Source organism: Artemia sp. Qi Xiang Cuo, chromosome 1 (genome assembly GCF_049724085.1).
Source record: "Artemia sp. Qi Xiang Cuo chromosome 1, ASM4972408v1, whole genome shotgun sequence".
Lineage (NCBI taxonomy): Eukaryota > Metazoa > Arthropoda > Branchiopoda > Anostraca > Artemiidae > Artemia > Artemia sp. Qi Xiang Cuo.
This window is the reverse complement of record NC_142794.1, coordinates 42,779,815-42,791,717: the sequence shown is the minus strand read 5'-3', so window position 1 is coordinate 42,791,717 and position 11,903 is coordinate 42,779,815. Positions and strand designations below refer to the sequence as shown.

Here is an 11,903-nt window from a genome sequence, read left to right as displayed (position 1 = left end):
ACCCCCTCAATAAATGAATGTTCTCATAAGTCGCCTACATTGTTTAATATTTTCACAAGCTAATTTTGAAAAAGAAGGGCATAAGAATGTACCCAATGATCCCTTGAATCATCCCCCACCCCCTACAAAATATTATTTTTCATAAGTCGCCTACATAGTTTAATATTCTCACAGGCTAATTTTGAAAAAGAAGGGCATAAGAATGTACCCAATGAACCCTTGAATCATCCCCCACCCCCTAAAAAATATTAGTTTTCATAAGTCACCTACATTGTTTAATATTTTCACTAGCTAATTTTGAAAAAGAAGGGCATAAGAATGTACCCAATGATCCCTTGAATTATCCCCCACCCCCTAAACAATATTAAAGTTTTCATAAGTCACCTATATTGTTTAATATTTTCACTAGCTAATTTGAAAGGAGCTTTGTTTAACTCCTAAGAAATTATATAACTTTTTGTCATTATTAGATATCGCTAATAGTGCAATCTATTCTGGTGGAAATAAGCTTGAAAAGTTCTCACATGACACCTGGTCTATAGAAACAATGAACTTTTCAACGTTTCGTGAACGTCTGCAAACTGTTTCTAGCCATTTATTTTAACAGATCCGTCAAAAATGTGTTTGGAAAAGGACGTTTTTGCTGTGTCTTAAATTTTTATAGTGGCGAAAATTTCTTTTAATATGGATTTTATTGGTGGATGTTTGCATGAATAGTTGATGCGGTAAGGATTGTAAATACAAAAGTCATAATGGGGAAATATTTTTTGGCCCCGGGGGTGGGGATGGGGTGGTCTTCAGGGCGAAAGACAGAAGAAGAACAAGATAAAAAAAAAAGTTAAAACTAAAAAATCAATAAAACCACCACCAAAACAAAAAATATACAATTGGCGCAAACTGATCCACGTAGGGAAAAAATGCTAATATGGAGTTACTTCAGTGAGAACACCAGAGAACAGTCAGTTGCTCTGGTGTTCTCACTGAAGTAACTCCGTATTAGCATATTTTCCCTACGTGGATCAGTTTGCGCCAATTGTATATTTTTTGTTTTGGTGGTGGTTTTATTGTTTTTTTAGTTTTAACTTGTTTTTTTTATCTTGTTCTTCTTCTGTCTTTCGTGCTGAAGACGCCTTGTTTGTGATACAGGCAAAATATCCGCGTTGTTTTGCATTTATCTTTTCTTTTCTCTCCACTGGCCGCAGTCTCGTTTGTTGTTTTTTTTTTCATTGAGATTTTTCTCTTTGTTGTTTTTTGTCATGGCTGGCCAGTTCGGCTTAAGATATTTCATAGATTTGGGAATGTAACATTTTAACTGAATAGAGAAACAATTTAATTAATTCCTACTCCTCCCTACGTCTTTCAGAATTTATCTGAAGCCTCATGCAGAGTAAGCAGTTTGTCCTTTAAAAAGTACTTTTTTAGGAATCTACCCTATCCCCACCTAAACAATGACTCCCCCCCCCCCTCATTACAGCTGATACGCAATTACAAATCATCAAACGTAGCCTATTTTCATTACAAATAAAGCGAATCAACTTGCTAGAATCCAGTACTGCCACCGTGTGGCATAACTTATTTTGCAACTGGGAAGCCTTAAATATAGTTATTGATGCTTTAAATAAATTAGCTTCTCAGAATTCTAAATTGATTGCACATTCGTCATCTTCTGGGTAAAGTCACAGTTTGGTGCCCTAAAATACCAAGAAAACAAGACTTTCCCCTGGCCCAATCTGTATGGTCAATTAAAAAAGAGCTTTAAATTCACATTTGAATGAGCTCCCTCCCAATTATCTTGGACCTTCGATTTGATACAATCACCCCTGTGAAAGGCAACACAAATAAACATGCATCGACGATGTTTCTTCTGAAAAAAGCAAAACTCCACGTTTTGAAAATGGGGGCTTGGAACCTCTATGGTAGGGTTCTCTGATGTGATACATCTAATAAAAGGATTTTCAATAAGATCGCGTGCTTTTTGGGGGGTGTTTCCCCTTTTTTCAAAAATTTCGCAAATTTTCTCAGATTTTTGGTTTTGGGTAGTCAACAATAAACTGAAAGAATTTTATATATTTCGAGGCAGCATAAAAAGCCAATACTGCCCGTGCAATAATTGGCATGAGAATTCCATTTTTAGTCTTGATGAATATTCGTCGAGTGACTTTTTACTTCCAGTTTTTTTATTACAAACTATTTGATAAGATTCTATTGTGACGAAATTTTTTGAAGCTGTTCATTTTGTTTAGTTGAATAGGACCCTAAAAAGAAAGAGGGTTAATCTGGCAGCTGGATATTAAGTTTAAATTTTGTTTTCCTTTCGCTATTCTATTTTTTATGTCTGAATATATAAGGGATTTAAGTTCGAGGGAGGGAGAATTGTTCTGTTATGATATAGGTACATTTTAAATGGCTGTTATAAAATCAAAACGTGGAATCTATGCAGGAAGGATGATTTTTCAGTATCTCTACTCCTTCTATAAACTATTCTAAAGCGTAGAAAATTGCATAAAGACAATTCCACATCTGTTATAATCTACGGAAGCAATAAATCTTTTTGTAATTTTGGTTTGAGTTTGATTTTATTTAAGATCAAATGCCTAATAATTAAATATATTTTTGGTTAAATAAATTGATCCCCTTACCAGGAATCCCTGTCGTTTAAAATTTACCGTATTTTGTTTCATCTTGCATGCGAATTAATTGTTTTTTTTTATTTGAGAGTTTTTTTTAAACTATTTAAAAATAAACTAATGCCTACGAAAGAAAATTCCTGAAATATATTCCCTGTCACCCAACCACCACTGATATTTTGGCATTTGCCCCCCCCCCTGGAAAATTTTCTGCTGGTGCCCTTGCTGAGAGATTTCGGGACAAAAAGTCAAACTGTACCACAAGGAAGGGGCGAAGGTAAAGGATTGATTCTAATGGGATATATTTCCTCCTTGCTGCCGGTTTTCACCTGAAGAGTGGAAACATAGTTTTTACTTTGAAAAAGATAAAAAAAGCCTTGGAGATTTCGTCGAAGGGACTCATCTGAATAAACTTGCAAATCAAAATAGTCACTGAGGTATTTCCTTTAATGAAAAGAAGTGAAGGGTATTCTAGCAAAAGATAGACCAAGGAAAATAAATTTGCTTTTTTGAAATGAAAAAACTAAAATCTCTACACATAATGTCAAAAATAATGCATTTTTAAAGCCATACAAAATAAATAATGGTATTATTTCTACAAAGTAGCTGAATTTGTAGCCTTGGTATCACTCTGTGGGTACTCTTAACCCTTTCTATTAATAATTAGAAAAACTTTCCAAAAAATATTTTTTTCAAAGAAAAGTAAAGGCCATTTTAAAATTAAGATCAGCAGATCTAAATACCTGTTAAAATTCAAAGTCAAAACGGCTCCAAATTACTATTACAGAATAAATGAAACCCAAAACCAACAGAAATTAAATAAATAATCATAGGGAAAAAATACAACAAGTAATAATATAATTGAATAAATAGATCTTAAAGTGATTAATACCTAGATTGAATATGAAAATCAAGCTAAAAAAAAAAAATTTTGCTATTGAAGCATAAATGAAACTCAAAACGAAGAGAAATTAAATAAACATTCAAAGCAAACAAACATACAATAGATATTAATGCAAAGGAAAAGATAAATCTTAAAACGAGTGAAACTTAAATTGAATATGAAAATCAAGCTTGAAACGAACAAAAATCAAGACAAATAAGAGTTTGGGTATCACCTCCTTCTTTCACTGGAAAGGTCCAAAACCTATTGGGTCATTGGCGTTTTAGTGATATCTGATGTTTGAACTATTTTAAACAAAATGACCACCTCAAAGTTTTTATCGGATGGGTTTGGGGAAGAAAAAGGCGTTGAAGGGGGGGGGGGTAGGGGCTAGTTGCCCTCCAATCTTTTTTTACTCTGAGAAAGTAGACTAGAACTTTTAATTTCCATTCAAATGAGTCCTCTCTGAAGTTTATACGAGTATCCTTTTCATAGGAACCATATTCGGCCCCAGGACAAAGCTTACAATGCCTGCCCCAGACCCTAGTGGGTTGCGTCGACACAGGAGTTTTTGTTATCTAATTTTTGAACATTTTTTTTTAAAATAGCTATCTCAAAATTTGCAGCGGATGGGCTAGGGGAAAAAATTGCGTGGGGGTGTTAGTCGCCCTCCAATCTCTTAAATCTTAAAAAGCGAACTAGAAATTTCAATTTCCAATCAAATGAGCCCTCTATGAAGTTTATACGAGCATCCCTTTCATAATAACTATACATGCCCTCAGGGCATAACTTAGAACGCCTTCCCCCGGGCCCTGGGGGATTTCATCGACAACGAAGTTATTCTTATTCGACCTTTGAACTATTTTTAGCAAAATAGCTATATCAAAATTTTCATCGGATGGGTTTGAAAAAACGCATTGGGGGGCTGTTGCCCTTGGATCTCTTTTGACTCTGAAAAAGTGAATTCGAACTTTTAATTTCCAATCATATGATCCCTCTATGAAGTTTATACGAGCATCCCTTCCATAAGAACCATATATAACCTCAGGGCATTACTTACAATGCCTGCCCCCGGGTCCTGGGGGTTGCGTCGACAGCTGAGATTTTGTTATCTGAGTTTTGAACTCTTTTTAACAAATTGGCTACCTCAAAATTTTCATCTTCCGCATTACGGGTAAAGAGGCTTGGGGGGGGGGCTAGTTGCCCTCCAATCTCTTTTGACTTTCAAAAAATGAACTAGAACTTTCAATTTCCATTCCAATGAGCCCTCTCTGAAGTTTTTATGAGCATTCCTTTCATAAGAACCATATAGTCCCCCAAGGCATAACTTACAACGCCTGCCCTCAGGCCCTGGGGGGTTTAGTCGACCCCTTAGTTTTGGTTATACGTTCTTTGAATGATTAAAAAAAATGGTTATCTCAAAGTTCTTATCGGATGGGTTTGAGGAAAAAATGCCATGGAGGGTGGGGGGGCTATCAGCCCTCTGACCCCTTTTGACTCTTAAAAAAAGAACTACGACGTTCAATATCCAGTCAAATGAGCCCTCTTTGAAATTTATACCGGCATCCCTTCCATAAGAACCATATATGCCCCAGGGCATAACTTACAATGCCTGCCCCAGGGCCCTGAGGGGTTGTGTGTACACCAAAGTTTTTTTTATATGATCTTTGAACTATTTCCAATAAAATGGCTATCTCAAAATTTTTATGGGATACATTTGGGAAAAAAGGGCTCAGGGGGCTGTTTAACTTCTGATCTCTTTTGACTCTTAAAAAGTGAACTAGAACTTTCAATTTCCAATCAAATGAGCCCTCTTTGAAGTTTATACGACCATCCCTTCTATAAAAACCATATGTGCCCCCAAGGCATAACTTACAACGCCTGTCCCAGGGCCCTGGGGGCTTGTGTCGACACCGGAGTTTTTGTTATATGATCTTTGAACTATTTTTCATAAAATCGCTATCTCAAAATTTTTATCGCATGAATTTGGGAAAGGAAGGGCGTGGGGGAGGGTTAGTTGCCCTCCGATCACTTTGGACTCTTAAAAATGGCACTAGAACCCTCGATTTTCAATCGAATGAGCCCCCTTTAAAGATTATACGACGATTCCTTCCATATTAAGTGCCTCTGGGAAAAAAAATTATAATAATAAAACGTTGGGGCCGTATAGCCTTTACTATAGGCAACGCTATAGCGTTGCCTCTGATTTGCAGTGCCAGTATCTTCTTCATCATTTACAGCGATTGGTTTTAGATAAATTTTCCCACAATAAAAGCTTTCCAAAGAAAATTAAAGAGCAACAGTAACCCAAAGATGAACAGAAATAAAGTCAAATAGTTTTTCCAGAGTAAAGCTATCATGAATCACAATCAACAAATAAATAAAACCCAAGACTGTCATAAATTACAATAAATAAGAAAGTCAAACTCAAAACAAGCAGAAAATTACCACAAAATAGTTTTTCAAGGAAAATTAAAGAGCAACATTAACCCAAAGATGAACAGAAATAAAGTTAAATAGCTTTCCAAAGAAAATTAAAGAGCAACAGTAACCCAAAGATGAACAGAAATAAAGTCAAATAGTTTTTCCAGAGTAAAGCTATCATGAATCACAATCAACAAATAAATAAAACCCAAGACTGTCATAAATTACAATAAATAAGAAAGTCAAACTCAAAACAAGCAGAAAATTACCACAAATTAGTTTTTCAAAGAAAATTAAAGAGCAACATTAACCCAAAGATGAACAGAAATAAAGTTAAATAGTTTTCCAGCGTAAAGCCAGCATGAACCACCATCAACGAATAAATCAAACCCAGCACGAACATAGATTACAATAAATAACAAAGTTAAACTCAAAACGAGCAGAAACTATCACAAAATGGAATAGGGCTAATCCCCAGATCTTCTAAAGGCCTGAACATAATGAGTTTAGACAGGCTTATAGCACGCATTAACTTAATCATACATAGCTAAAAGGCACCGGGATGCCCAATCCTAATAACATTTTAAGGTAAAGCACAAAGCCATCTGTATCTATACTTTTTGTCTGTGGCTGCTCTTGAGCCTCGGCCTAAAGTCTGAGGCCTAATTTAGTTTTTGGCTGTATCCTAGGTTACAAACCATGGTAACTTTGCTTTAGCTATAGAAGTTACTTGACTTGACACACACCTGGAACGGTTGTGACTTGTGAAGTAGCTACTGGGTTATTGGGTTTTTTAAGGGTATAATCGCCCTTTGTTCGGTCATCTTCTGTTCTTTTTCTCTTCATGAGTTTCAATTGTCTTCATTACTCTTTCAGTATAAAATACGTTTCAAACCAGGATTACTACTCTAACGAAATTATTGGTACTATTCAAGATCTCTGAAAAGCACCATCTTGGCATAAAAAGTACTACCTCCCAAAAACATTGCCAGGTTTTGCGCTTCGCGCAGCACAAGGAGCACCTCTTAAGTACCACATCGCAATTGAGCATCTTAGTTACTCTTTGGCTTATCATATAAGTAAGATTAAATTTTTATTTCTCTATGAATAGTTCTCCTCAACTGACTGCTAACATGACAGAAATTAGCAACTTAAATGGGATCCAACTATATGTAAAAACTTTTCATATCTGGGTGTTCGCTTTCAATGGCTCATGGTTCTTTAGTGTTGTAAAACCACTTTCAGACTATCCATTTTCTTGAAAATGGGACGGAAAGCTAGAACCATTAAAAGCACTAAATATTACCCACCCCCCTAATGTGCAAATATATGACCAAAATTATATATTTCTCATGTATTTTTTCTATTTACTGATTTCGTCAGTGTTGATTTAATTTACGACTAACCAGGTTGAAAAATGGGAGAATGTATGCAAAAATATATAATTTTGCCTATATATTGGCACATTAGGGAGTTTTAGTGGTAAAATACAGTAGAAGAACATCCAAAATTTTTTAACTGCAAATTGTCTGCATATTATGATATAAGAATTGTTTTTGTAACACGTTTCCTTCCGAATATTTCCAGTTCTGTCCTTTTACCCAAAAAAAAAATTATCCATTCGTTTTCAAAGTCACTTCTTGTCAAATTAACGCCAAGACCTCCCACCCCCATAATGTCTAGAAGTAGTAATAAATACTAAAACTATAGAGGGCGAGGGGCACAAAATGTAGCTTTCACATACCAGGGGGGAGGGGAATTTACCAATTTAATTTTGTCACTGAATATACAAGAAAGATTTTTCAATAAAGTACCGCTCAAACCATTTTTTTCAAAATATAAGGGGGCAAAGAATCAAAGGAGGGAGGGGAGTAGCCCATTCTCCAATTTACTCCATTGATACTTGAATATTAATATCTGGCTTTTCTATAATCGAAAATTGATCCCTTTGACATTTTCTATTATTTTTGTAGTTAGAATATTTCTAACTAGCAGCTAGGGGCAGATGCGGGATTGTTTTTTAGTGGGGGGGGGCAAAATAGGTTCATCCGATAAACTTGCGTTAGGAGCAAGTTCAATTAACGCAAACTTGCGTTAATTAAGTAAATTACACTACTTTAGACTACGTTAAGGGGGGAACCCCACTCGCCCCCTGGATCCACCACTGCTAGAAGCTGTTCATAATGCAATTGAAAAACATCACGCTTTTGCTTGTAACCTTAGATTATATTCAAGTATTAAGCCAGGGACGGGGCTGTAAACGGTTAAACTGGAAGGGATTTAAAAAATCTGATGAAAGACAAATGTCGAGAAAAATAATACCTGAATATAGGGCAGTAACAGTTTTATCAAACGTATTTAGATAAATGATGTTCAAAATATTTTGTGAGGCATTCATCAACAAAACAAACAGCGGTATCCTATATAACTACTGGTTTTAAGATAATTTATTTTAAGAGAGTGTCTTTTTAGTGTAGGATTTCAGGAAGAGGGCGGGCACCGAAGTCCCCCCATAGTATTTTAATAATGAAATGCCTATGTATAATATTTTATTTTGAAATAATTTTTTGTAATATTTACTTTCAAAAATCTTTTTATCTTTTTCAAAAATAATATTTACCTATGTTTAGTCTATCTGTACGATTATTCTTCTTTCTAGATGTCTATCTTAAGAATGACTCAACAAAACCCCAGATGCTATCTGTTTTTATTCTGTAATATAATGTTACGTCTATTTGTTGGCATAAGAAGAGAACAATCTTTAAATGAAAATGTTAGTATGTTATGTCATACTTGTTGCTACACGAATGCTTGTAAAAAGAAAACTGGAAATCGTTCTTTTTTTACGGGGAAACAGATAGCTAATCAGCAAGTCGATTTCTCGAACATTAAATTTTAAAAAGGCACGACTTTTGATAAAAACTACTGAGAAAGTACTTTTTTTTAACAAAAAATATTGAAAAAGTATTACCTTCGCAGAAAGTATTAAAAAGTACTTATGTATTCATAAAGTATTTATTAGGTATTCAAAAATATTCATAGTACTTAGGTATTCCCTGTGGCAACTCTGTTTCAAACTGATATCAATAGCACTGATGATAAAGATGCACAGCTACTTCACTAAAAATTACCGTTAACTATCTTTAGAGTTAGTTCAGATGTTTGGGGAAAACGCATGAGATTTCAAATAGAGAGAATGTTTACATGTATCCTAACAGCAAAATATTCAAGCATCAGAAGTCATGACTGAAGATACAGACTTGGAAGCTGCTTGGAAGTCTGAACTTGAAGCATCGTGCAAAAGTTGATATCTTTGTACAAAGGCAATCACATTGAGTGTTTTATGATGCCTGACAATCGACATGTTTTTAAAATTTCAAAAATACCATCACAAATTCCCTATCAGTTCAACCCTCCGTACGGAAAAGCTAGAAAAAAATCCAAATAATACTCTGAAGGTTCGTTTACACATTGCGGAAATTCATGTGGATTTAGCAATCCGTGCGGAAATTCTGTCTGTTTTCGTGCTAGAAAAAATCTCTAGCTTTCAGCAACGTTTTGTTCAAATCAGGACGGAATCTTGGTAAGATTTTTAAATGAATAAAATCATGAGGCATGGAATATCAAAAAGTAAACGATCTTATAACTTTGGTTCAAGGCTACCCCAGCTAGTTGCATCCTGCACACCCAGGCTATAAGAAAACTAAGAAAAACGGGGTCATTTGGCTCTCTATTGCTCAACAGCTTTCAGAAGATGGTAAGAACATAGGTCATGCTGTTGCAATAATTTGAAATCTTTGCCTTAAAACGCAGCGTTATTTTGGCCATAGTTCGAACAGAAACGGACGGATTTCGCAATTTGTAGACGAACCATGAATGGGAATCATGAAACTCCCTATAGAAATTCATATAGAGAGAATGGGAATTCCCAAACGTCTGAACTAACTCTGAAACGAAAAAAAGTTACCGTCTGCTGCACCTGGAATGCAGCCTTATCATACAGAAAACTTTCCATCGAAATTGTAAAGAAGAAAGCGAAGATTTAGGAACTCAGTATATTGAACAAGTGAAGGTAATAGCCTAACTCCCATAGATTACATGATTGGCTAAGAGACCCTGGTACTTTTAGGGGCCTTGCACGGGAATTTGCAACCACCCGAATGACCTTCCCCATAACTTCGTCTTCTTTATTTCAAATAAAGGCCTGTATCTCTGAGACTCAAATTCATGGAATAATAATTTTACATAGGGTAAAAAACCAGTATCCAATTGAGCAAAATTATGTAAAACTAAAACCCTCACATCTTGTCACCAAAGAGGAATTGAGAAGGATTGGGTATATTAATGAATAGCTAAAAGTCTAAGCTATGCATCAATATGGTTATTATTCAGATTATTTAAGATCAACCACTTGAAACTATTAGGGTAAAAAACCAGTATCCAATTGAGCAAAATTATGTAAAACTAAAACCCTCACATCTTGTCACCAAAGAGGAATTGAGAGGGATTGGGTATAGGCTATTAATGAATAGCTAAAAGTCTAAGCTATGCATCAATATGGTTATTAGGCTATTCAGATTATTTAAGATCAACCACTTGAAACTATTAGTTTATTGACTCTCCTGCAGGGACCTCTTTTTGGAAATACCAATTATCCTATTTTGATGAATAGGCCTATATCCTTATGCCTTTTCAGTTTTATTCATATATTAACAGAAAGCTGATTTTCTTCTGATTCTATAAATATAACTTTTATTGCTTGATATTTATTCTATAAATCACAAATATTTAAATATAATTTTCTTTTCAATTGCTTTTCAAAACAGAGACCACGTTTTCAATTTATGCTGACAAATCATTGGTGAAAATTTGACCAAGAAGGCAGGGTTCTTGTTACTGCCCTCACCTTGCTTCATGTTGTAATAAAAAGGGGTGGCCCAAAAACCCATTGCTATTTTTCCAGAATGCCAAAGAAAAGTAGTCTTTCCCAAAAAGAGGTCTTTTACCCTAGGCAAGGGAGAGATCTGCCTGAATAGCTGACACAAATGAAAGGTTCACTTCTGGGTAGTGTTTAGGTCAATATATACCAAATCATATTATTGAGTTTCAAATAAAGTGAATACACCATTCAATGCCTTTTTTTATGCTGATTATGAATATAATAAGCATTTCTATTGTAAATTAGTTCCAGCCCCCCCCCCCTATATCTGCTATACCTAACCTAAACATATATGGACCTAGATAGGGGGGGGGCTGAAATTACTTTCTAATATAAATGCTTATTTTATTTTTATTAAGCATAAAAAAAGGCATTAAATGGTGTATTCACTTTAGTCCTAACTCAATAATATGATTTGGTATATATTGACCAGTGTTTATCCCAGGATGGTATCTGGGGTAGCCTAACCACCACCTCCCAATTTTTGTGGATGGCTCAAAAACAGAATCCAGGACTGCTTGTGGAGTCCACCTCCCATCTTTATGTATAGCAGCTGTGGAAAGGCTCCAAAATTATGCGAGTATCATGACAGCCAAAATAGCTGCCATCAACATTCCATTGAAAGCCATTATAAAGATGCCAATCTTCCAAGAAACACCCCTCTTATAATTTATTCTGACTCAAAATCAGCCCTTGCCTTGATATTTTCAGAGTATTCAGACAATGATATCTCTACCACTCTTGTAATATTGAACCAACTACTTAAATAAGGTAGGCTATATCCACAAAATTCCAATATGCTACATCCCAAGTCATATGGGCATTAAAGGAAACCATGGTAAATATTTACCAAGTCATATTGTTGAGTTACAAATAAAATGAATATACCACTAAATGCCTTTTTTATGCTCTTTACAAATATAATAATCATTTTTGTTGGAAATGAATTTTACCCCCACCTCTATTTATACAATTCAGGGTAGCCTATATATTTTCACATTAGGGGGGTAGGGTAAATTTTATTTCTGAT

At 35.0% G+C, this 11,903-nt stretch overlaps 1 protein-coding gene across 2 annotated transcripts in view; it reads left to right on the top strand.

Moving 5' to 3' along the window:
* Positions 1-651: 651 nt before the first annotated feature.
* The window catches only part of LOC148956337 (protein SET-like), a 44,607-nt gene continuing 33,355 nt past the window's right edge, over positions 652-11,903 (top strand). Inside the window, exon 1 of one of the 2 annotated variants that reach the window (XM_089094993.1) lies at positions 652-725. In XM_089094993.1, coding sequence (XP_088951119.1) covers positions 721-725 — 5 coding nt within the window. In that variant the 5' untranslated portion in view covers positions 652-720. Of the gene's footprint in view, positions 726-9,860; positions 10,007-11,903 lie in introns of those variants that run through there. The other variant, XM_089094998.1, reaches the window with a different exon arrangement.